The 26,571-nt window shown below is 38.1% G+C and overlaps 1 protein-coding gene across 1 annotated transcript in view; it reads left to right on the top strand.

Moving 5' to 3' along the window:
• Positions 1–24,316: 24,316 nt before the first annotated feature.
• The window catches only part of lrig1 (leucine-rich repeats and immunoglobulin-like domains 1), a 29,986-nt gene continuing 27,731 nt past the window's right edge, over positions 24,317–26,571 (top strand). The window contains exon 1 of the mRNA XM_024269679.1: positions 24,317–25,285. Coding sequence (XP_024125447.1) covers positions 25,083–25,285 — 203 coding nt within the window. The 5' untranslated portion in view covers positions 24,317–25,082. The remainder of the gene's footprint in view (positions 25,286–26,571) is intronic.

Raw genomic sequence — 26,571 nt, 5'->3', positions numbered from 1 at the left:
AACCTGACTCATAGGGCTAAGCTGTTCAACTTTTTGGTTTCTCAGTTGAGATCAGGAGTCTGGAAATGGTTTACAAATCTTACAGAAAAGCTGAATGTACATGAAAACACGAACTTTAGAATGATTCAGATCATTGTGTGTAAGGATTCGGTTAGAATGACTCACTAAACCGTTTTACCCCTAAAATTGTTTTAAAAAAATATTTTTTTAAGGTGGATTGTTGGGAAAATGTTCTTGTATGAAACTATATATTCTTGATCTAATATAACGTTATATAATTTTTGGTGAATCTCGTACTTTTATTCTCTTATTTTTCTCTCCTCTCTGTTTCAAGCTGTTTTGGGTAATACTCCCTCCCCCTGGTTGTTTCTGATTGGTTCTTCTGAAGGTTCTAATGTGGGGTCTTTTCAAACTTTAAATTGGGCATCTCTGCCCTTAGACCCTCCTTCTCGGTATGGAAAAACTCCTATAAAAATACAGATTCCAGAAAAAGAAGAAGAAACCTCAGGAATGTCTACGTGAAGGAGGGATCCTCTCCCAGGACGGACAGACACTGTACCAGGATTGCTAAATTAGAATTAGCCTGACTAACCCTACAACTACATGTTTGAATAGTGTAACAGATGAGCTTCATCCAGATGGAACTGGGGGACAGCTGACGCAAGACGAGCCAGAGGCAAGGTCCACTGCCAAGAACAGGAGCACAGACGATCCACCTGGAATCTGGAATCTCTCCCTCTCCCCCGGAGGATAGTGGGAAAGAGGGACAACACATGAATCTCACTTCACCAAACAGAGTCATGGAGAACTAAATGACAAATAAAGAATAGAGGAGAAGAGAAGAGGAGAGGTAAAGGAGAATAGAGGACAGAACACCAGTGCCCCATACTTTCCCCAGCTCTAACATCCCACATCTATGTTGCATGCAATATGGCGCATATAGCAAATAGTAATAATAATACTAATAGAAAATGTACACTCAAATATTAAAAATCATAAAAAAATGTAAAAGCTGTTTTGCAGATTTCGTTGGACCCCACTCCCAAAGTTAGCATGCTTTGAGTAGTACAAGGTTACTGAGCTGCTTCAAAATAAGCTCTACCATGTAAATGCTCCTTTGTGCCCATTTTATCCAGCTGGGCCTTTTATTTGTGAAAGTTTGTTTTGTTCACATCTTGATAGTTAATTTAAACATATTGGTTTATGTTTTGCATAATCAATCTGAGTTGGGGGCTTGTCCGTGATCTGATTGGACTAGTTTGATGCCTTCAAATATTATTCATTTTTTGTTGGTTTGACAACAGCTTTGCATTCTGTAAGTGTGAGTTTGTGGTCAGTGGATGCTGTTGTGGTTCTTTTGTTTTGCAGAAGGCACTTTATTTTTCTTGTTGGAGAAAGTTTAGGTCTTGATAATAAAAAGATCCGTTCCGCTCTTTCAGATAGTCTGTTTTAGGTGATCCTTTGTTTGTTTAGTGTAGTGGTGAACGTGAGTGAAACGTCTGCTTAAGGAGGATTTATGGGGGGGGGGGTCACTAATTGTCTTTGGCCTCCCTGCCCCACTGAATTATAGTTCATAAATACTACCATGTGTGACCATTCAAAAAGACTAACTAGTGTAATTCTCACAAGTCTTTGAAGATTTTGCATTAAAACTATTCCTTATATATTTACATACTAATAGTACGAATGGGAATAATTACTCAGAATGGTCTCAATGATCCAAAAGGAAAGCTTATTTTTCTCACTTCCAACAATCTCACAGCTTGTTGTTGCATTCAGGTGTCCAAACAGCAAGCCCTGACAGTTGTGACAGGATGTCTTATAGATAAGAGGAGCTGTGTTGGAGCCCTGGGGGAAGGAGCCACAGGTGTTAAACAGCTAAGCGCTTTAGCTGCTCCAGGGGAAAAGATGTTATTGAACCAGGAAGGCTCCTCAAAGCGCCCATCTCTGCAGGGCAGCTGAAAGCCCCGCGGTCAGAGGTCACCGCAAGCAGCAATGGAGGCCAATTTGTTTGGTTGTCACGGCTCAACAGGTGAGCCCTGGGTGAGCGACTCAAACATCTCCAAAAAAATAACACCAGAGGGCTCCGCATCAGGAATGTCCACCACACACGTTCACTCGTCACAACAACCCATGTTTACTCAGAGACCCTGCAGAGTTCGCTCAACTCTATTTGCTTTGTAGTCCTGTCACCGAAATGCTGAAGCCAGAGAGGAGGAAAGATGGGGAGAATAAGCGCAGCTACCATCAGAGCACAGCTCAGCGTTTGTTTTTGTTTGCATGTCATAGGGTCAGCTCCTTTGTTTTGCTTTCTCTCTTGTCTGAAGTCGACAGCGGAGCTGCACCTGTGCAGCGCCGCTGTCCCGTCAGCTCTGGGGTCCAAGTCTGTGAGTTCGGGCCAGAGCAGACTAATCACCAAACTGAACGCGTAGCTGCACGCATTCCTCCTCCTTTCAGTCTCCAGAACAATGCGGCAGGGGAAGCATTTTCTATGCAGGCATTCCTGCTCATTTGTACAGCCTTTGGATGACTTCCACATGTTCACAATAAAGTCTGACTGCTTTCTCACCACACTCCTTTTCAGGCTAATTCCGAATTCAAGCCTAATTTTATGGGGCAGATTATTTTGGGAAACCAGCAAACCCAAAGGTTGAATAAGCAGTCAGTAATTCTATTGAAGTTAAAAAACAATTTTTATTCTTAAAATTTCTAAAATATGAGGCTGACTGTCATGACTCTTCATGTTTTATAAAATAAGAAGTATATGTTGGTGGAAATTAAGCTTATTTTGATTTGAATTTTAGTTTTTTTTTTTTTTTTAAAAGACTTAGTGTCAAATTATCTCAACTTTAAGATCAATTAGGAGTCAATCTAAGGTGTTTTGTTTGATTGTTTCATTTAAAGAAATTCTCACTGGTCTTAATTAAAAGTTCTAAAAACTGTTGATAGTTTCTGTGTGAATTTTTTGGAACCAGACTCAACTGGTTTCATTAACGACACATAATATTCTCGTAAAGCCAGAGATGAAATTTGCCTGAAGCTTTTGTGTCGTGTGAATGTTGCACAACATTTGCATTTTCTGTTTTGCCTGGAATGTCTTTTTGGTCTCCAGTTACTCACAATTCAGATTTTTTTCCACACAACTATCTCATATTTCTACTACAATCTGAATTAAAAACCCAGTGCGATCTGAATCGTGATTTTGGTGTTTTTAACATGTTCTTGTAGCATTTCATGTACAATGATGTGTGTAAAGAAAATTAAGCCTAAAATTGCACTTCTGAGTAATTCTTTATTCAAACTGTTGTGACTCAGGAGCAGACAAAAAAAGAGATTGTATTTGTTACATAGAAAAAACACTGGGTGGGCTGCAAGCTCACTTATAGATGACTGGATCCATGAACGTCTTTGTTTTCCGAGTTCGCATCTGGCTCAAAAATGTATGTCTGGATAGTGCCAGTATTGGTATTTTTGATGTTAGCTTGGTGGTGCTGTAAGCTAGCGAGCGAGAGTCCAAACAGAGAGCTCTCGGTATCGTCGTAGGGGGACAGGTTGCTCCAAGCCAACGGTTCTGCCCTCAACTCAATAACAGATTTCTGATGAACTCCTACCTCTCTGCAAAAAGGATTTCCTATAAAACGCCATAGATGTCTTGATTTTGGCTAAAAACACTGTAATCAAAATTAAAAGACCACTGGGAACACTTTTACAATAGATGAAAAGATTATGGGAGTGGAACTTTAAAATAGTTTTAAATACTAATAACAACTCTGAGAAGACTTTCTGACTATTCTGAAAACAGATTTTTCAAAATGTTAGTTTTGTGGGGAAGCAAAGAACACTAACACTTTTTAGTGTCATTCACACTTCACCAAAAAGCTTTTGAGCTTTGTGGATCATTTCAGTCGTTTTTGATGAAAAATGCTTTGTTATTTTGGGGACTTCTTCTTACACTGTCAGATAATCTGTTTTGCTTGAATGCTGTGAAAGCTCACCTGAGTCCCTTTGAAGCTGTGGGGCTTTGGTTGCAAGTGAACCCTGGTATGAGTCGGCAACAGTGTGGATGCCAATGATCTCTTTGAGGACAAAAGAGCTAAAGTGAACAAAGGAGAAGAAACTTTGATCCCGCCAAATACTAAGAAGCAAACATGAAACTATTACATCAGAATGGTCCTACTGCCTGCAATATAAGCCTGGTCCGGACCACATTGGTCTGCTCCTGACCGGTTTAGAATGGTCCAGGCAATTCAAGTCAGTGTTTTCATTAAGTGTTAGACCATGAAGGTGCATGTGGGGCGACTCCGGCGGTTCTCCGTATTCGCAAATTCTGCATGTCTTAATATTCTTTGCATAAAATTGTGACCGGCGACGAAGAAAACAGCCAAAAAGAGGACAACATTATCGGTTTGGATCTTAAGTCAGGAAAAGCGCTGGTTGGACGCTTGCTGTTGTCGTAAGACCTTTCCGCCAATCAATGGGTTACATCGTGTGACGACAGAAGCTCCGCCCTAACCGGTCCATTTCATTTTTATATGGACCTACAACCAACGGGGTACCAGAAATAGTACGAATCAGTCCGGCCTAATGGGTTCATTTTATAATGGAAGCGCTCAAAATTCCGTACTGGTCCGGTCCAGTCCGGTCTGGACCGCTCAGTGGAAATGAGGCAATGGAGTGTCCTAAAATGTAAGCCCTCAGTCAAAGCAAGAGCAATCGTCACCTTCTATAGGATCTAATCTCACCATACAAAACTATATAAATGGACTTGTTCTAAATGATCTGTAAACAGTCTGGCCCACAATTTTCAACTATATACTTTATTTTTTTATAGACACCATATGCGATTTTTATGTAAGCGCTCCGTAGTGAGGAGGTCAAGGCTCTAACCAACATACGATAGTAGAGGGGCTGTTTTATTTTTATGGCCAGTGTCCGTTTTGAGTAATGCTGCCCCCAGTTGTACTTTCATGACTTTTCCAGACATTTGGTCTGCTCAGTGTGAATGCAAACCAAACAAAACGAAAGTGGAAAATTTGGAGGTATTCTTTAATCCAACAGAGCCTGCTGTCCATGCACCCCAATTCTGCCAAAGCAAACCCAATGAAAACATTTTACACAAAATACTCTCTATAAAAATAAGAATACTTTGGGCCACCCCCGTCAATGAACCCGACTAGCCACGATGCCAGCTTCTTGGCCAGAAAAAAAAAAAAAAACCTCAACAAAGCCTGGTCTGTCAGATCCCTCTGTTAACAAGCGTGAAGTTATGGTTCAAAGCTTAAATTGACAGGATATTGGAAGAATTATCCTGGGGGGCCACGACTGTTAAAGGCTGTGTAAACAAGGCTGTGTGCATGAAAGTGTGTTGTCTGTCTGTGTTTAACTAAAAAAAAAAGCCATTTCAGAGCCCAAAAGAAAATACTCAGAAGATCAAGTCCCTGCAAACATGCTCACAGATGAGCTTGGCCATTCAGAATTGATGGGCTCTGCAGCAGAGATAATTGTGTCTAAATGCAGGTGTTTAAAGATAAATGAGCAGTAGCGGGTAATGATGGCTTATTTCCCATTTGTCTGCACATTGCAGCACAGAGAAGCTCTGTGAAGGAACATCATTTGTCTCACACATGGGAATTACAAAAGATGCTATTTTAAAACGTTTTAAATGGAGAGTTTAAACTTTTTCTTTTTATAAAGCAGAAATTGTAATTGAGATTGTTAGACAAAAAGGGTGTTTAAAGATGGCTTAATGCTTTGCATCTTAATGAAAACTATCCCTCTGACTTGTATTGTTAATTGAAAAAGCAGCTGACAACTGTAAGGGAAAAAAAGGACAAGTTTAGAGAGAAGCTTTGGAAAATGTCCTGCACGCACTCTAACAGAAATCTTACAGCTTGAGCGGGAACGAGGAAGAAAAGCGCAGCCCTTCTCTTTGTTGCTTTGCCATTATTTTGTTTACAGCTGTCTAAGATTCATAAATCTGGTTCCCTCCACCTCCTCCTCCTTCTTCTCTTCTGGCTCACTTTTCCTTGCTTGTGTTTTCTCTTCTTCCCATGCGCACAAGCCTGCACACACACACATACACGCAAGCACGCCAAACAAGTCTGGGGCATGCAGGTGCAAAGGTTGTGTAAGCAACTTAGTCCAGGTGCAGATTAAATGTTTCTCCTATGACAAAAGCAGAATTGAATTTCCACATTCCACTGCTTTATTAACCTTGTACGTCTTTCTAACCGTCTTCACGGCGAGGAACTGCATGTCAGATTAAAACCCTTCAGACATTTACTGTTTCAGGTCTTTAAACATGTTGACTTCTCCTATTTGAAGGTATGTGGGTGCAAAGATGTATAGTTGAAGCACTTTTTCTATAACTTAACACATTACTCCACAAACAAAAGCTGCATCTAAATTTAACCTGAGTTTTCGATACTGAAAAACACTTCTTGAGCAATTCTTAAAATATATATTTAAAAAAAAGATAATATTTGCAAAAAGAGAGAAATACTCCAACTAAATCTTTGAATGCTATATCTTTCTCTTGAAATTCTTATTCTTGGTTTCAGAACTATAAGGCCTCAAGGTGTCTGTTTTGGCTTTCTGAAAATTTGGTTTATGTTTCTAAATAGAAAGTTCTTTAATAATTAACATTTTTCATGAAATTACCACCCTAAACTATATATTGAAACTTAGTTTTTGCCATTTCCAGGGCAGAATTGGTTTGCAGTTTGTAAAAATATTAAAGAATATTTAAAAAATGTGGTTAGCAATAGGAAAGTACCTGTTTGACACACTAAATATGTCTTTAAATTATTTTTATGGTTGTGGCCCATACACTCGGTTTTTATGGTCATCACAAGCACAGATTTTCCTTACAAATAAATTGCCCTTTTAAAAAATATATATTATATAAGCTAAGATTTATTGCTACTAATCATTGATTCTGCCAAGTGAAGCTTCACAGAGAGGTCCTCAGCGGTTTATACTCAGAAAGTGAAGCACCAGAGCAGTCTCTGCAGTCCATAGCTGCTCTTTTTAAATATTGAGTAAGAAGCTGTTGTATACTTTATTTGAACAAGCTAGTTTATTTAAAAAAATCCAGTTTATGTCGTGGCATAAATGATTCGCTCATCAGCTAAACTTGTTTCTCACAGTTGCTGTTTTTTATACTGTAAAATAAAAAAATGTACACATAAAGATTTGATTTATTAATTAAAAACATGGTTGGTGGGGCTTAATATTTCAAAATTTTAAGCAAAAACTTTGCAATTTCAAATATGTTCTCCTTGATACATGGGATGTATTTCTATTATTTTGCATGATAAGCAATTGAAGCAGAAAGGCAGCGAAGGCTATAGGCTACAAGTGCAGCAGTTGCACGTGTGAGGTAAATGTGCACAGGAATGAGCTTGCTTAGCTTTTTTTTTTTTTTTTTGGTATTTACCACCTTTCAGGATGAAAGATACTCAAACTTTGGTGCACGAGGCCACTTAATACCACCTGGTGAACACAATACATCTGTGACAGCTAGGTCTGCTGGTGCTTCTCCCTTTTTATTTGACCATTAAACAGGCAACTTGATCAAGTTCTTGATCTTTTTCTGCAGTTTTAAAGGCTACAGCTCTGAAGACTAATTTAATCCACGATATATCTAAAACGCACTATGTACAAGTTGGAGGGGCAAAGTACTGTGTATTAACAGTTACCCAGGGAATGATAGGGAGCTTAAATGCTAGCTGATCCTGACTTGGGGCTGTATAATAAAGTGTGACTGATAATCCTCTAAAGCGTGGTCCAACTGAAGAAACAGAGCAGGAACAAACACACAGACTTCACAGTTTTATCAACAGAAAACCCGCATAACAGGGTTTTTGCTAACCTGCAGAGATATGACTGTTGGAATCATCTGCAGCTTTCACTGTTTAACAAACAGCTCTAGGTGGAGAGGCAGTATTTATATATATTTACAGGTAAGAAAAAAATTGTGCATAGTAGCACACAATGGAAACGTTCAGTCATAGAAATACTGAGAAAACTATGAAAATAGCAATAGTGATCAGACAGACGGTTACTATGATGTAATAAAAAACAATACACACTATGAGTAATCAGATGGCACCCAAAGTATAGTCTGATTTAGTGAATACATTCTGAAATGTAGGTTTTGATTGCTTATGGATGGATGGATGGATGGGTTGATTGATTGACTGACTGAGTGATTGATTGATTGATTGATTGGTTGATTGGTTGATGCCATTTCTACAGTGGCCCTGAAGTACACATCCCAAAATCACTGTGCAAAAACACAATTAAAAAAGCAAAACAAATAATAACAGAACAAAAGAAAATTCCAGAAACCAAAATGTAAAAAGAAAAAACATTTTGAAAAACAAAAGTAAATTCCAGAAAAAAGAATGAAATTGAAAAAAAAAAGATTATATTCAGTATTCTTTCTTGTCAAATAACTTTTGGCTAAAATTATGGACAAACGTCATCATCCAATGAGCTATGTATGTCCAATAGTAGCTACCTTTTCCAGTTTCTGCAAAAAAGAAAAAAAAATACTTTTTTTTTCAAAAAGCAAAAGTAATGTATAGAAATTAAAATGAAATGCTAAAAATGAAACACAACAAGAAACCAGCAAAGATAGCTACAATGGGACAAAGCTGATTAGAAGATGATGTCTAACTTTTTTGACATACAGCGATACTGCATGGAATCACGGAATTATTGACGTCCCACAGTACCTACTTTTTCCAGTTCCTTATTGTCTTTTGTTTTCCTCTGTATTTCATTTAGTTTTCTGGAAAATACTTTTATTTTCCAAAATGTTTTCATATTTTTGTTCTTTACACTTAGATTTCTAGAATGTTGTTTCGTTTTCTAAAATATAATGCTGTTTTCATTAAATTCTTTATTTGCTTATTGTTGAAATGTTTTCGCTTTAAGTGCTCTGTTGATGGGATTTGCACTTTAGGGCCACCATAAGTTTCAGCAATAAAAAAACAAAGAAAAAAAACAATACAAAATACATAAATCCATCAAATCTATTTTAGGATATTATTTCATAAAGTTATCAGAAAATCAATGGTTCTATCTTCTTGATATTGCATTTTTTCTCAATCATAAGTAAACATTTTTGCACTTTTGTATACAGTACACAACACTGATTTGTTTAAACATAACGAAAGAAGAAGTTGGAGGAAGAGAATTTATATAATTCCATTCCTGTCAAGGTAAAACTTTGGAAAAGTATCTCCATATAGCAGGATATACTCTTCAGAGTAGGAAAAATGGTGAAGGATCTGTAGGAGGCAGTGTTTCAGCTTGGAAAACTAAAGCCCCTTCAATCCACCACACTTCAATCCACCACATACATTATTTACTCACCTTAAAAAAACATCGTTTTACGGTTTAAAAGTTACACAGTGTTGTTTCAAATGAGCATGTAGCGTATAATTTGTACCAATTAGGTACAACACTGTTGAAAAAATTGCTGGCATGAAAGCTTTCAATCAAAGGCAGTTAGTTCTCACTAGCCATAAATATTTTTCGAGCTGAACTTGGCTCAGACCTAATTTCCCTTCATGAAAAAAAAAATTAATTGAGACAGAAACGATAGCTCAAATCTGACAACAGAATAAGGGGACGGATGAAAAAAATTGGAGAGAGAAATAGTGTCTTGTTGGCATTAGACATGTGAAACTGTTGAGTTCCTCGTCACGCTTCTGCACTCAAACAGCCTCAGGTAACCATGCTAAATAAGCACAACAAATTCAGCACACAAGGGCGTGCGTGCGTGTGTGTGTGATCTCAGAGATGAGGAACATCCGGCACTTTTGACATGTAGTAGTTCCTTCCCAGTAAAACAAATCGACTCATCATGTCTGGAGTGCAAAAGGTCAGACTGATCAGAGGGAGTTAAGCTGTGCTGGAAAAAGAATGTGAGCGGCGATTCTGAGGCTGTAATGGGCTAATGAGAAATAAACGTAACCTGTTGAATGACCCCAGCTGTGAAATACAGCCGTGTTTACAAAATGGGTCTCACGTGTCCGCATCTCCACATTAAAGTGAATTTTAATGCCTCCCTTTCTGTACAAATCCAGACGCGTGCTGAGTGTTCGCATTGATGGTGCATGTAAAGCAGGCCAGGAAGAAGAAGCTTTTAACCAGTGGATATTTTGTGGCTTATTTGAATCCAACCAAATGCTACCAGACACCAGAGGATCCATGTGGAAGACATTTTTAAGCCCTTCTGCTGAATTCCCTAACAGAGTTCTAAAAACGTGCCTTTAAAAAGGATCAAACTGATGAAAAATGTTAACAGAAGACCTTGTTAGGGTACTTTGAGTCTTAAAAATAGGTTTTCCAAAGCTCTAGCTTTTGGTGCTTAAGGATGTGCATGCAATGAGTAGTATGTGTGCATGACTATGCATGTTGCTCTCATCCACTCACAAAGATCAGATCACCATTTTTTGCTGAGGCTAAACAGGGAAACTAAAGCGTAAGGTGGTTGCAGCAGTTTTAATGCATTTCTTTTGTTTTTCTGTTGGGGATTTTTCAGATATACTTGATTAATGAAGGAAACTTTAGTATTTAGTACTCCAATATTTGCACTAAACGTACAGTTTTACTAAAAACTTAATAATTCACACTCAAACCCCATGTTTTTGTAAAATCGCTCCCAGTGGTCTTTTTATTATGGTTATTCAGTTTTTAGCAAAAATTTAAAAGTCTGTCTCATTTTCTAAGGCCTATTTTCTGCAGTAGGGGTTTGTTAGAAATTCCTCCTTTGGGTTGTGGGCAAAACTGTTGTCGCAGAAGTTAGCGCCACTAATTTCCCATTAACTCTTAATTTGCACTCTCCCCAACTAGCTTATAGCACATCGCAAACCCAAGCTAACATTAGCGTAGCAAAAAAAAAAATATATATATATATATCCCAATATTTGCATAAAACATAGAAATTGTCAAACGAAAATACAAATTGTCCAAAAACCAAATAACTTGGCTTAAAGTCCCACTCCCAACATTTTTTTCTATTGTAAAATTGTAACCAGGGGTCTTTTATTTATGACTATCGGTTTTTAGTCAAAATTAAAATGCCTGTCTTGTTGTTTTTAATCTTATTTTCTGCAGCAGAAGCCTTTTAGAAATCCCCTCTCTTTGAATGGAAGTTCGCTCTTCACTTTGTTTACACTTCCCCCCACTAGCTTATAGCACCTCACAAGCCCAAGCTAACATTAGCGTCACAAAAAAATGATAAGCAGCAATATCTGAGCTATCCAGCTGTCTAGTTTTGAGCCAGATGGCAAGTTTTTGAGTATGTCTGAATTCCTTCACTACTCATTATATAGCGCACTATATAGTCCGTTTGTCAAATCATAGTGATGACCGAATCTATGATTCCAAAATCGAATGCCTTAGAAATTTTCCAGAAAACTTTGTGAAAAACTAGGGGGCTTCACTGCTTACTACATAAGTGAATATAGACCACAATGCATTGCGGTCAAACAAGTTCTGCCAAAACAAGTGTTTAAATGTCATTTTTAAATAAATCATCCACAATTTCATCATCAAAACAAAGTGGAGTCACAAATAAAAGTCGTTACATATTCGTATTGGTTAGACTTTTATTTTGTGAAATCTTTGAAATCATATCCACTGTTTAAAAAAAGAAAAAAGTAGTGAGCATCGTGTCTGAATTGCTTTTAAAATTCAGGGCGCTAGATAGTCTTGCACTATATAATTTTTAAGTAGTCATAGAATTCAGACGTAGCTTTTGTCTGCAAGAGGATGGATTAGCAGTTGAAGGGAGACTTTAGCCTGGGTCACAGAGGTCGTTTTTAAACTGCAGGTTTTCATCTGCTGATCCAACAGGATTTGTATAAAGAGATGCTCTGAAACTTAAATTATTTTGTACATGTCATCCATCATAAGAAAAATGCAACAAGAACATGTTAGAAGCACCAAAAACATTTTTTTTGGGAAAAAAAAAAAGGAAAAACATGAAGGCAAAACTGGAATTAGAGGGGAGCAATATGACAGAAAAATAAAGAGCCTGACATTCATAATAAACTTAAACCATGAATTTAAACAATTTAGGTAAAATAGACTCCAAGGATTTTTAAATACTCAAACCTGATGTTACTCAATTAACTAATCCTCATAAAAGATGACAAAACATACATAATGAAAAAGAAACCTGAACATGATTGGAGTTTATTTTTCTTTTCATGTGTTTCATTGGAGCATGACTGCAAAAGCATAACTATAGAGACTCCTCGCCCAGTTTCTAGATAATATGTGATAAAGGTTTGGCAAAAAGAAAGGAGGAAGCATTACTGTGCTTGTCATCAGCAACTGAGCTGACTCAAAGCAGCTAAACAAGGTCTCCTGGAACTTTCAGAGATCATTCTGCCAAGAGGAATTTTACAAAAGGAGACTCGGAGGTCTCAAGTCCAGACAAGATTCAGAAAATCTGTTTTATGGCTTTTTCTCCTGCAGGCTGGACTACAGTCTTCAGTCTGCTTCTCCAAAAGAGACTTTTAGAGAGCTGCGGCTCATTCAGATCAGTGCTACCACAATATCAGCCAGTTCTATTCTAAAGTCTTTATACTGGCAAGCAGTTCAAATATCGAAGTTAATTCAGAATAGCATTGCTAAATTTTAACTTAGTAGTAAAGGGTCTGATTACAGGACATGTCAGATCTCCTCTTGGAACACAAACCATGCAGGGCTTTGAGGTTTTCTTTTAAATGTTTTCTTTGAATTTTGTCAACATTTTGTTTGTAAAGTATTTTATATTAGTCCAAATATAGTTGCTTTGCTTTTACAAAGGGGTAGACTGCAAAAACTATATTTTTAAGAAAGTAAAAAATGCATAGAAAAATAGGCTCATTTTCTCCCTTTAAAGAAAAATAAGCTTTTTATAGCAAATTAATCTTTGAGAAAACTTGTCTTTGCGACCACATTTTTTTCTTAAAAAAGAAGAGTTTTGTTCATTTAAAGAATGATTTTCAAATTTTACCATTTTTTTTTTACTATTTCTAGTGGCCCTGTTTCTGCTGTGTAATATTTAGCAATAATTATAGACAGTCTTCAACAAAAAGTAAATTTCTCTGTTAAGATTAGTGGTGATTTCATTTACTCACATTTGCACCGGCCATTCCCACAGCCATGAAATGATAATCATGAAAGTGCTTTAAGTCCTGTGTGAGTTCTGAAGTCCCAACACTACCCTGAGACACAAATGGTCAAAATCAGGGACTGGGATGAAACAACACTTATTCACATTTGCATCCTAATTGGTTCTTCTTGGTCAGTCCTCATTTCTTTGGTTTCTGTGAGACCACAGCTGTTTAAATGCCCAGGAAGTCTGCTGCAAAGCATTCTGGAAGTCTGCGTTTGCAGCAATAATATTAAAACCAACCAGAAAAAGATTGTTAAAAAATGTTTTGAGCAGCCTAACGTTGTTTCTAAAGTGCTTCATTGCTTTCTTACTGCACTGTGGCAGTTTAAAAATGCCAGAATTACAAGGAGAGGTGTGTGCCATGTGAGAATGAGGGGTTTGCTTTTATAAATGGAGTCTAAATAAAGCAGAGGAACAGATTTTTGTAGGTTTGCACAATTCTTTAACTGCAGAGAACGGTTTTAACAAATAATTCTCTTTAATTTATAAGTCATTCTCTAAAACGATTCTCTAAGTGTTTCCCTGAGGGAAAAGGATAATTTGACGTTTTTCTTTTTAATTGCTCTTTTCCCATAGTGAGTGCAGGCATACGCACACTCTTACACTGCACACAGCCCTGAGCGCTGCTCTGTGGGTTCTAAGTGTGCATAACTTGCCAGCCATTATCCTATTAGCAGCAGCAAAGGCCTAGGGGTGGGAAAGGTGGATGAAACGAAGACAGGGAAAAAAATGGAGTTGGTGGGCACTGCAGCTCATAGGTGGCAGCAGAAAAACTGGATATGGATGAAAAGGGAAATGAGAAAGGATTGGATGTGAGTTTGGGGCCACAGTGATTGGACTAAAGCATAGGAAATCCGCTGCATGCAGATCATTACAGTATGCTCTTGGAGCTCCACAAACTCCCCTTTGAACCGCACAAATAATGCACTGCTCCAACTGCTTCATTATAGCATGCAAATGTCCATTATGATGGATTAATCAGTTGTGCTCCTCCTTTTTGCAATAGACCCAACACAAGAGCGCCATGCGGTCACTGGGGGCATGTTGATGGACTTATGCAACCTCTGGACCATCCCTGCTCTCAATTACTCCCCCAATTGCCTTCTGTTTTTTTTTCTTCTCCTTCAATCTCCAACATCCATTTCTCACTTTCTCTCAAAGTATTCAGATACCCTGTCCGAGCTCCTTTCATAGGGCCTCTATTGAAGTGAGGGAAAAAGCCTCAGCAGCAGCAGCTGGCCACTCTTTTCTCCAGGGCAGGTATAGAGGGGCTGGGAGCTCTCTGCATGAGTGAGCCCCACTCCTCCAACTCCATTCAGCGCCGCCTTTGCCTCTGCTATTCAGGAGGCTCTACTTTGTCAGGAGCAAGGGAGCAGACAAAAAAGAAGGGATAAGCTTTTTCTCTCTTTGTACTTCACATAGCTGCACAGGCATTCCTAAGGTCTCCGCTAATGAGTTGTTAGTGGGGAAAGAAGCAGGTTTGTGAAAGAAAAAGAGCTTTGATTTATGCGGGTTCCCTCTCTTTCCTTCCATGGAATGTCTTGTGTTCTTTAAGCCCACTGTGGAAGTACATTTGTTTTGTGTGTGCCCGCGTTGCAATATTCAGGAGCAGGGAGGGGGGGCTCGGCAATTAAAGTTTTACTGAATCACTGCAAATTATGTGGCGCAGAGCGGGAAAAAACAAGTTTCCTCCCAATACAGCGGCTGGTAAACACACACTCTGTGGCATCAGTTAACGTGCCGCCTAATTGCCGTTTCTCCACAGCTAATGACACACTTAAGATAACATAATGAATTTGAATGAATTGCTCGTAAACATACACAGCACGCACCCAGGGGGAGGCCTGTGGTTTGCCAGTAAATGAGTATCCAGTTACCTCAAATAAATTCAATTTTCCACCTCTGGTCTGTTGTTTCATGGAGCGCATTTGAAGACCTAATTCGATTTAGATTGGCAGAAGACTCCTGTTTAGCCAATCAGTGGATGTTGCAATAGTGGGCCAGTGTGCACCCAGCCATGAAAGTGACAGGTCAAATACGTTTGCTGATTTTAAATTGAGCAGTGTTAAATAAAGTCACTTTTTCTTTCATTTCTCAAACACTAAATGAATTAAAAATAAGTGTGAGTACTAAAAAAAGAATTAATTTAGATTATTCACTTAACTATTTTAGACCTTTGAAAGACGGTGAATTTGAAGGAGAAAAGACATTGCAAATGCATTAAAAACAATACCATAAAGTGTTGGCCCGTAAACGAACTGCTGCAGCACAAAAAACACATTTCAAATTGTGAAACAAGCACATTCCTCTGCTCGGACAGAACAAAACCCGTTCCAGGCCATTGCTTCTTTTATGAAATATCCTCCTGACAAGGCCTAATAATAACAACCCCAGCTTGATGCACAAGAGCTTCACCTTTCCCCACCCTGCCAGCCAAAGAAGCTGCAAAGCAACACGCTTTGGCTTTGGTTTTTGTCTTAGCAGGGTGCCGATGTCGGCGGCATAGACACAAGTAAACAACCTGTTGAAAAGATGGGGAAAGCTAACTGCCATTTTGGTCTGACATGAGACAATGCATACCTTCGTTTCAGCTGAAGTGTAAGCACAACAGTGAAGGTGAGCTGCTCAGACCGCGCCTTCCTCGTGATAGAACAGGTTATAGGAGGATGGCGCGGTTGGCCTCTCAGTCTTTGCCGTTGGGCTGACAAGCTGTGAGTTTCACCTAATGACAGGAATTTGGCTCAGCACAGCCTGACTCACTGTGCTCATTAGACAAACACTGATGAGGGCCACAAGTCTTGACATTCTTTCAATAAGACAGATAGAAAAACAGAAGAACAACCGGCATCCTGGTGTTTAGACACCTGTAGGCTCTGTGGCGTCATTGAATGCAAACACATCTTTGTAACTGTGTCTATCATCACTATTGTTATTTATCTATAAAGCTGCTAAGAAGGATCAGTTCATTCTGGTACCAACTTTGACATAAACTTAAACCTGGGGTCGACAACCTTTAACAGTAAAATAGCCATTTGGGCTTGTTTTCTACTGATCAAAACCTAGGAGGAGCCACATAGTCTTATTTTAGCCTTTAAGAAATTCGGATTTGCATTCATGACCTTATTTATTTTTTTTTTATAAGAAATATGAATTATGTCTATTTTTGGCAAAAACAAAAGCAAAAATATAAAAAGAGCTTAGCATCTCTCAAAATGTAATTTTTTGTCTTCAGTCGTCTTAAACTGCTAGGTTTTGTTATTTTAGTTTGGGGCTGGACCTTGGTAGTCTTAGTTTGTGGGCTTTGTTTATTTGTTTCTTTAGGTAGATTTTGGTTAGGCAGCCTTTAGCAGGGAGCTGCTGACTCCGACAGTCGACATGACTGGGTCAGCAGTCTCCTATGTTTGGCCAAGGAGCCACCATGGAGAGATAAAAGAGCCACATGTGGCCAGACTGTTCTACAAATCCGTAATCAGACATTTGAAAGCACCTGCACTTCTTCACTACAGCATGTTCACCCAGAAGACATTTTCCTACGTTTAAGGATTCACTCTTAAATCTGTTCTGTCATTTTTCTCATCAAAAAGAAGTATATTTAAGTGTTCTACGGGTATACTTAGACTATGCGGAAAGTGATGCAGTATACTTGAAGTTTATCTTTTATATACTATGTATATACTTAAAGCCTAAAATGTTAGTCTGGAGAAGTATTCAATTAGTACACCTTCTACCGTACATGTGCATGGTCTGTAGTATACTTGCCATACTTATACTCATGTATACTTAAATGAACCTCAAGTGAACTACTTTTTACTTTATTTTCTCTTTGTCTTACATAATGCACAACCCTCGTGAGTTTTGATCCTCCATCATTGTCCTTAAAAAGTTTGAGTTTGTATTCACACAGAAGTGAACTGCACCAGAGTCCACTTACAAGTCAACAGAGGCCCTCATTCTGAAGCAGACCAGTTTATGTGGCTTAGTCACTTTGAAGCAAACTAACCTAAGATGACCCTGGTTCAGATCAAACAGGCCAGTCAATACTGTATGTACATAATATAAAGTCAAATTTGACTCCATAAGTACTCAGTGTGTATTAGACCATGTGAATACATCAGCATTAGCAGAATATGTATGTATATATATATATAAAAAAAGCTTTTTTGTAGGAGAATAAATGCAAAAATCTCAGACAAAAGGATCCTGTTTTTAACAAGGACCATCTCTCGGCATGTTTTTGCACATTTTTCCTTTCTTTGCTCATGTCTCCCACCTTGCAGTCCAAGTTTCATGCATCAGAGCAGCCGGTTGGGTACTGACAGAGATGTACAGGCCGTTTCTGCTTCCCATTAGCAAGGCATTTCCCTACTTGTACAACACCCGTTAACCATCCAGTCCCAATACGATGAGTTGGCTGAGCTTCACGCCATTCCACTTTAAAGTTGATGAATGGCCGCAGCAGATGGTTTGTTATCTTTGAAGATTCCTGTAAAGGGGAGTGTGGTGAATCGCTGCAGGCCTTTAAACACCAGGAGAATCACCAGTCTCATCACACTGCCTCTCCAAACTTTAGAAAATTCAAAAGTGAGCAATTTAATTTAAGACAGAGCTGTTGTACTAACAACAATATGACTGAAGAGGTTTACAAATAAGTAAAAGTTGATTATGTATTTCTGTAAGATAATTTTATTTATTAAAGTACATGTATGATATCATCAGAGTGTTTAAGTTTATCATGAATGATCTCCAAAAGGATGTAAAAACTAAAAGGTGAAATATATGTATTTATAAGAACTGATTTAATGCTCGATAAATATATATGACTCTATTTTGTCTCCAGTAAGCTTTTTCTTTTTGTTTTTTGTCAATTAAGTTCTAGAAACAACCTTTTTCTGAAAATGCAAAAGCTAACACTTGATGTTCTTTTGATATTTAACTAATATACAAAAATAACAGAATTCTTAGTAGCTCTCTTTTTTTAATAGTTCACAGTCTTTTGGTGAATAATTTTATTAATGTTTTTAAAAGATGAAAAAAAAATTAATGAGTTTCTGTGTTTCTTGTGAGACACATATGATAGAAGATAATTTGACCAAATTCAATATTTGCAGAAAGTATGGGAATGAAATACAAATCTCTATGCAGCATGAAATTATTGCAAAACTAAAATTAACTGAAGCACATTTGAAGAATTATTTTTACTTTGTTCAAACTCTCAAAACATAGTTAAAATGTGCCTTTTTAGATTACAATAATTCAAAAATCTTCTTCTACAGGATTGATCACCTCAACATGATTTCCAACGTTAGCCAGACTTTTCCTAATCTTTATTTTGCCTCAACCAACAGGTGTTCAGCCTTCAGTTTGACGTGATCTCTGGTGGCTATGGAAAGAATGTTATTTTTGCTTGTAGGTATGCAGTTGTTTGTTAAAGTAAGAAGGTGAACTTTGTCTCTAAAACAAATGACAGAAGTCTGTTGAAAGACAATCTCATAGAACACAAAAGTGCAGCTGCAGTAACCGCCTTTGTTTTTCTTTGGAGAAATTGTGTGGTTTATGGGATGTGGATGTTGTGAGTAACTGGTTCTGTTCAGTCTCCAGATGGGTCTTCAAATGTTTTACTATCTAACTTTTTTTTTCAATAATATGAACACAATTCATCATATTAAAAAACTTTATTATGAAACAGGTCTTTATAACTGTTCCTTCTCCTCCCTCAGCCAAGATTTCATGACAGTTAAACTAAAAGCTTGTGTCAACCTGTCCTAGCAGTAGGTAAGATGTCTATTTCGTAATCATCCAATTTGTATTTTTTTAAATGACTAATTTTGTTGTAAATTAAAATTTAACTTCATCAAATAATTTGTAGATCCTATGATAATTATTTCAATTAAAACGTACATTTTGAATTGTCTGCTTGGTTCCATACTTCCAGTTAGATGTGAAAGAACTGAAGAACCATAAAATCTTGAAATCTCAAATGTCAGTTTCTGTCATTTTAACCAATAAATCAAACTTTCTCATGTTCTTGAGGCCCGATTGTCCGATCACTGTTTAAAAGGACCTGCCCAAGTCCAGGAATAAACATTTCAAGAAGTATTTAAAGAAAACAGCTGTCAGCATAAAGTCAGACTCACAACTTAAATATAATGTCACATAAAATTGATTATACTAATAAAACTATATTTTGTTAGCAATAACACCTAAGTCAGATCAAAGTCCTATCTTTAATCATTCACTTCACCCAAATTCAATTTTAAGAACAAAGAGATCCTGCAGATACTTTTGAAGGACATTTTTTTTAATATAATGTGGTATATCTGTGCCCTTTTTATCCGAAAACTGTAACTAATCTGGTTCAGTTTGAATCAGTATAGCACAAAATATAATAACATCAAATACATTTGTTGTTTCAATATTTCTCCTAAACACTAAAACACAGTTCGGCTCAGATGAAATGTACAAAAAATCTCATTAGTCAGATTGGATGATTATCAGCCTAAATGAAAAGGTATTTGTAAAATCTTTTTACAGGAAGGAAAACAGTGTATGAGTTATGAAATTGCCACTCAGAATTGTTCGAGAGAGAGCAACAAATGATTTATATTTGACAAAGAAAGCATGCTTTCCTTTTTTAAATGGACAGCTCTGTGGGGTTTTAAAGCAGACTGGTCATCGTCACACATCTGAACTTATAAAGATGTTCTTTTTTGGTTGAATGAGTGTTTCTATTACCAAACAGACCTTTAAAACATAAAATCAAGACAAACTGAAAAGTACTAAACTAGAAATCAATAGTTATATATGAGAAAATTGTAGGTCTTTTTTTTATTATTGAATAATGAGACAAAAAGGGCATTCCCTCTGTATAACTAATACACACTAAAAACTCCATTGTTAAAAGTAACCCGAATTAGGTTATTTTTAACCCAACTCAAAGGTTTAAAAAGCTAATAACTAAGTTGTGCTGGGTTATTTTAAATCAAGAAAAGTAAAATTAGGAAAAAACATAAATTGGTTTTAAACAGGGGTGGAGCTGTAGGTTTTTTTTTTTTTTATGTAGATGGGTTTTTATCCTTTTATTTGTAATTATTTTTCACTTTTCACCCTCCCTGGGTCTTCTGCCCCCTCCCACCCCCATATAATGCGTTCAAGCTCCGCCATGGGTTCAAATGAAACTACTATAACTCCCCCCAAAATTGTATTGTTCTAAAAAGTAACCAAAAAATACATTCCAACATGAATAAGCCAAGAATTGGGCTAAAGAAACAACCCCCGTGGTTTAAGAGTGTGAGTCAAGGTGAGAGTTAATGGGTATGTTTACATGATTGTTTCTTGGAATATTTATTTCTTTTTTTCCTTGCAAAGCCATGCAAAGATTATGAGTCTGGGGTTCTTGGAACTTTGCTGCAACGTAAGCTATTCCCAGATAATGAATTTCAGTGTGGATCCGAAAGGTGGATTTGTCTTTAACCTTGGGCGTGGGACTCTGTAGAGAATTGTCCTCTACAAGCACCTTTTTAGTTAAAGTTATTTGGGAGCCAAGTCACCCACAACAGGTCATCCATCAAATAAATCACATTAAAAGACATGTCAGCAGCCCTCTCAAAATAGACCCCTAAAGTACCTGTGTGCACACGCTGTCTGTGGAAGGAGCTTCAAAATGAGGGGTAGAGCATAGTTTGGATGGCTGTGATGGAAGATCTCCTCCTACATGGGTCAACAATGTGTGGAGAACACAGATGGTCAAAAATAACAAATCACAGTTAAGAACGTGAAAATGAAATGATATTAGGCATTATGTTTAATGATTAAAATTGTTATTTTTTTCAGAACAAAAGACTAAACCTGAGAAACAAATGGACACTTAAACAACTTTATTGGGATTGTTCAGCAAACACAAGATATCCAGCTGATTTAAGATTGTTTTGTCTTTTTTGCTTAGTTATTATGCCTTTTATAGCCGTTTACAATTTAAAAAGAACATTTTCTCAAGAGTTTTGTAGCAAACAAATGGTAAGATTTTGCTTTAACATTTCAGTCATTCTCTAAGTTTCTGTGACCGCTGAAGTCGTGTTTTGACAGCCTCTCCTTTCTCAGATCATCTTATTGCTTGAGTTGGCCAGAGGCTTCACCTGCAGCCTTCAGCGCTCGCTCACAGAACATGATGCAATGTGAAACCCTTTTCACTGGAGCGGGAACGCCAGCCGGACGGAGCAGCCTGCAGTGTTGCAGGTGCGAATATTTGTGTCCTTGCTGAGATAGTGATTAATGGCAATAAAATCTGGGCCTCCTCCCAACTCCAAGCCATCACAATAGCTCTAACGAAAATCAATCAAAACAATCTGTCAGCGCCAAGGAAAAAAAAAAAAAGAAGAAGTGATGGTGGGGGTGAAGGGGGGAGTGCTGTGGCCAGGAGGCCAACAGCGAGGCTGATTTATCACAGATGTGCATTTCTGAGGTGATGGGCACATGTGATTCCAGCATTTGGGAAGAATTTCGTGCTATTACGTGACCATCACAGGGCATGCTCAGATGCTGGAAAGATCAAACTGGATGGACGAAGCACACCATGCTCAGACACACCTGCATAAATCTTTTCCAGCTTTTGAAAATGTCCTCAAAGCCAGAACTATAAAAGACTCTGATCCTTTAGAGGTAAAAAGGTATTAAAAAGGCAAATCATCAAAAAACATGAATATTAGGGGTGTAATGATTAATGTGAACAACTATTTGATTTCATATCATAATTTATGGTTGACAATACGATGCATAGTAAATATTGATTTATTTTGAGCGATCTGATTCAATCCAAATTACTAATCTAAAACCAATCCAGGATCTCTTTAGCCTAAAATTCAACCAGTGTGGCTCAGAGATAAATATATGCAGGTGAAGGTTTCAAAATTTCTCGTGTTTCTTACAAGATAATCAAGTGTAAATTAAATATGTGTACAAACAAAGTAGTAAAAAGAATTGTCCACACATTGGACTGTAGTGACTTGATCTTTTTAGCTGTAATCACAGGTGTGTTGTCCTTTGTGATGGCACTTGATTAGTAAAATAAACCAACCGTCCCTCAATCCAAATGTTTTATTCAAGATCAGTTATAGATCAATTTATATCACTTTGAAACAATTGTTTAATAGTACCGGTCGATTGGATTTGATTAACAACTTGCCTCAGACAGATCAATCTGGTTGTATAAAGTGATTCATTGATTAATGATGTTCATTGATTAATATCTACACTGGCTTGTATCATTGTAAAGTTTACAAAAACTGTTTTTTTCATTCTTAACTCCTTGATGGACTACACAAATAATCGGTTATAAACATACAGAGATAAATGAATGTCCTGATAAGAATTTGCCAAAGGACTCTAATGACATTAATTTCCTTTTTGTGTTTGATTTGTCTCCCAGCTCCCCCGAGTAAAACAGAGATTTAAAAAAAGTTTATCTTTTATTTTCTATTTCTTTCTAATGTAAATCTTGTGGTCAAAATTGAATAGTTGGGCAGTTCAAACCAATTAGGTTATTATGGCTTGTTATAATGCGATTACAGAGCTTGATCTGGGTGATTGTGTCTTTAAGAAGCAGTGAGAGTGAGGGGAGGTCGTGCGGTTTCACACCCCGGGGTGGGAAACATAGGCGGACCAAGGGACCGCTGAGTGGCAGTCCCTCAAAAGCCCCCCTTTCCTCTCAAACTCACCGATGAGAGGGGAAAACAGAAGCGACCAATCAAGTTCCAGTTTTCTTCGGCCAGCAATTTGCATCAGCCAATTAAAACGCTCGGTGGGCGGGCCCTGGACTCGCTGTTGTGCTTCCAACGTGGGACTACCATAGACTGTAAAAATTAATGGACAAAGCAAGCACCGAGGTCCCCCATTGGAAATGCATTACTTCCTCTCCTCGTGAAAGTAGGCCGCCGCTTTCCCCGTCAATTCCTGAAATGGATACCGCCATTTGCAAACAATCTCCAGCGATTGGTCTGAGTCATAGCTGAGTCATCGAATCTACAGGAAGTACTGTCGCCAATCAGGAGTGAGATTATTGCAACCGTCTGCCTCTTTCCACGCCTTTACCATGGGACCGCGGATGTAAACGCTGGCTCGAGACGACCGTGAAGCTGGCTTCCGAATTTTCCGAACAGGACCAGTTTTTAGGTGGTCTGAGTTCGAAAAATACAGTGGAACGCTCTCGCTGTGAATCGGAAGCCAACTTCATCGTCGTCGCCTCGAGAGAATTGTACAAGTCATTGCTGAAGCCGAGGGAGAACCATTCCAACAGTTGATTCTGTCAGCGGTCCTTTTGGATTTACTTACATTTATTCCTTTTTGTCGGGATAAAAGGAGCATTTGGGTGACGCTGTGCCCGAACTGCGCGCGGCCCCCTCGCGCGAGCCACAGCGTTACTTCACATGCAGGTTTACAGTCTGATCAGATGCACGTGAGAAGCGCGTTCAGCGGTATTTAAAATAAATAACTATCCTAACAAGTGAACAGCTGGATCTTTTTTCTGTTTGAAAATACGAGTGAAAAGTGAAAAATGAACATTAAACAAAGAAAAAAGTCCAAAGCACATAACCTCAGAGTGAAATCTATTTCTACAGAGTAAATCCTCATCTAAAAATGTGGAGAGCATGGGTCTCTTGTTGTTTTAAACTGCTGCATCGGTACATTCCATTGAGGAAAACAACAGTAGAACAATGACTGGTAGGTACATTGTTGAATTGTAAAGTAGGTGTTAAAGGTCTTTTGACGGAGCCATTGATGAAGTCTGCTCCCATTGGCTACCCGTCATCTGTCACTCAAACCCCCCAGACGGTCGACGTCAGACCCACAAACGCTTATTGAGCCATCTGATTGGTCAATTTATAACTCTAATAACTTGTGATAATGGAAAAAAATCTTTGAAAAAAAATTAGGATTAGAAAAAAGAAGTTAAGCAGAAAGCAGCAGAGGAAGATTGATTATTCTGACATATAAAATGACTGAGAAATAACTGTCTGTTTCTCAATGTAAGTCAATGGGACTTTGGCCTTTTTGCAACCCAGTGGTACTTCCTATATGGAACACGGAAGTAGGGGGGCTTGCTCTGTCCAGTTATTTTATATACAGTCTATGGGGACTACGGAGCATTTTCATCCAGCGGAGAAGGGAAAAAAAGGGAAAAGTACTTCAGGAAAGGAGAAAACTCATGGTGGTTATTCATGGTCGAAAGGAGGGGACAGTCGAATTTATTATTAATCGGATGGTCAAGAATTTACCAACGCAGACTGCACCTGATACGCGGATCGTCGAGTCTTCGGAGTGCGCATTGGAAAGTTGGATGTAAAAAAAAGTGGACGATACTCAGCTCTCGCCTTTCGGGATCAACTCTTGTTTATTTTTTCTATCTGATCTACTGACTTTAACCACTTTAGTTGAGTTTTTAATGGTGGATATTTTTCAGCTACGCCGGAAGTATGTTAAGCCGTTTTATAAACTTTTTTAATTTGTAGTAAAGCAGTCACTGTTTAGGTTGCGGTGTTGCACAAGGCTTTTTTTTTTACGAACGTTTCCTTGTAGCGAACACTTTAAAGTTGTTGTGAAGTCTCAATTGAAACCTTGCGGTGGGGGAACTATGCGGGTTCATCTGTGAATACCTCTGATTTAAGCCCGCGTCCGACGCCGGACAAGAAAGTTGGGGGGGAAGAGACTTGGAAATGAGTGCTGCTGGGACAGAAAAGCTGCTGCTAGCTCTGCTGCTGCTGCCTCGCGCTTATCCCTACTAGCACCGGCTAACGAAGACTACAGTGAATGCGCTACGAGAACCGCACACCTTCACCGAGGCAAACTTCAGCGTTCGGCACCGGGGGTAGTGCTCTGCGGTCGCGCTATTAAAACTGGATACAAAATGGCGGCGCCTCTGGGACCGTTTGGATTTGTGTGTAGTTTGGTTTTATATTTAATGCTGACGGTGGGAGTGTGGAACCGCGGCGGATTGGGTTCAGAACTACCGTGTGCCCAGAACTGTACCTGCGACGGAGATTCGGTGGACTGCAGCCGCCTGGAGCTCACGGCGACACCTCTGGACCTACCGGCCCGAACTGTCTCCTTGTGAGTATAACACCGTCCGGTTTATCAAACAGTCCATTATGGATCTAAAAAGGGATGCTATAAAGTTTTAAAACTTTTTTGTGAGCTTTAACTATCTTTAGTTAGTCCCACGTTGTTAACTTTTCTGTAAAGAAAAAAAAAACTACTTTGAATCATTTTTTTTTTATTATTATTTGGCGTTAACCGTGAAAGTGAATATTATAAATAAAGTTATGTTGAAAGCTAATGTTGACTCCCCTGCTGCCCCCTCCCCACAAGACCATAAAGATACATAAATACCCCCCTCTGAAGACTAATGTGACAACTAACCACCAACTTTTATTTTCTTGTTCAGACATCACCTCATTTCTTTGAAATATGTTTTAATTCTATTAAGCACTTTGTGTTACTTTTGTAAGAAAAATACTTTATAAATAACGTTTTATTTGTTATTATCACTCCTTATGCATGTTATAGATAAATAATAACTATTCAGAAGAGACTAACCATACTAAATCAACGTATTTTATAGATTTGTCCAAATTTAATCTAAACAAATTTCATTATTTTTAAGTTTTGTTGCAGATAAAACACCAGCATCAATTAAAAAATGCCCCTAAATGTATTTGACAGAAACTTTTGCAAAACTTAGCATCCTTCATTAGTATCATTCTGATTTATTAAAACCATACATGTTGAGAAATTTCTGTATTTCAAGTGACAAATTGGACAAACTTTCCTCTCAGAGTGAGTCATTAAAATATGCAATAAGAAAGAAACATCTGCCTTATTGAATCTGAATCATTACAGGTGTATTACCCATGCTGTTACCCTCGCTGTGTTTTAAAGCCGTAGCTTCCAAATTGTTTTTTTTTTCTCACTAAATAACTTTCCCAGCCTGACAACAGTTGACCCCCTGTTTGTCAGCTCATCTAGGAAATTACCCAGTTTTGTGGCATTTTTCATGAAGCCCTCTTCAGTATTGAGGGAAATGTGCTACTTATCAAGCTGAATGACACAATTTATTCAGAGACAACACAGCCCTCTGCTCACAAATAAGGTTTTGGCTGGTTTTGCAGGGTGCTCTGACCAGGAAAACTCTCACTAAAAACAATCCATCTTGTTGCAGGTCTTTTACAGAATCTGTTTGAGGACTGAAGGTGAAAATCTTCAGACTCAAATGCAACTCTGGCTCCCAGGTTCCAGTCTGAGGCAGTTTATCTTTCTTTAGGAACTTAGGAATGCAACCTTAAGAAAGTCCTTCACACACATGAATAACGGTACTTGTGTCCCGGTAGCCGCATGGC

This window comes from Oryzias melastigma, linkage group LG5 (assembly GCF_002922805.2).
Source record: "Oryzias melastigma strain HK-1 linkage group LG5, ASM292280v2, whole genome shotgun sequence".
Taxonomy (NCBI): domain Eukaryota; kingdom Metazoa; phylum Chordata; class Actinopteri; order Beloniformes; family Adrianichthyidae; genus Oryzias; species Oryzias melastigma.
This window is presented reverse-complemented; position numbering and strand designations above follow the sequence as displayed.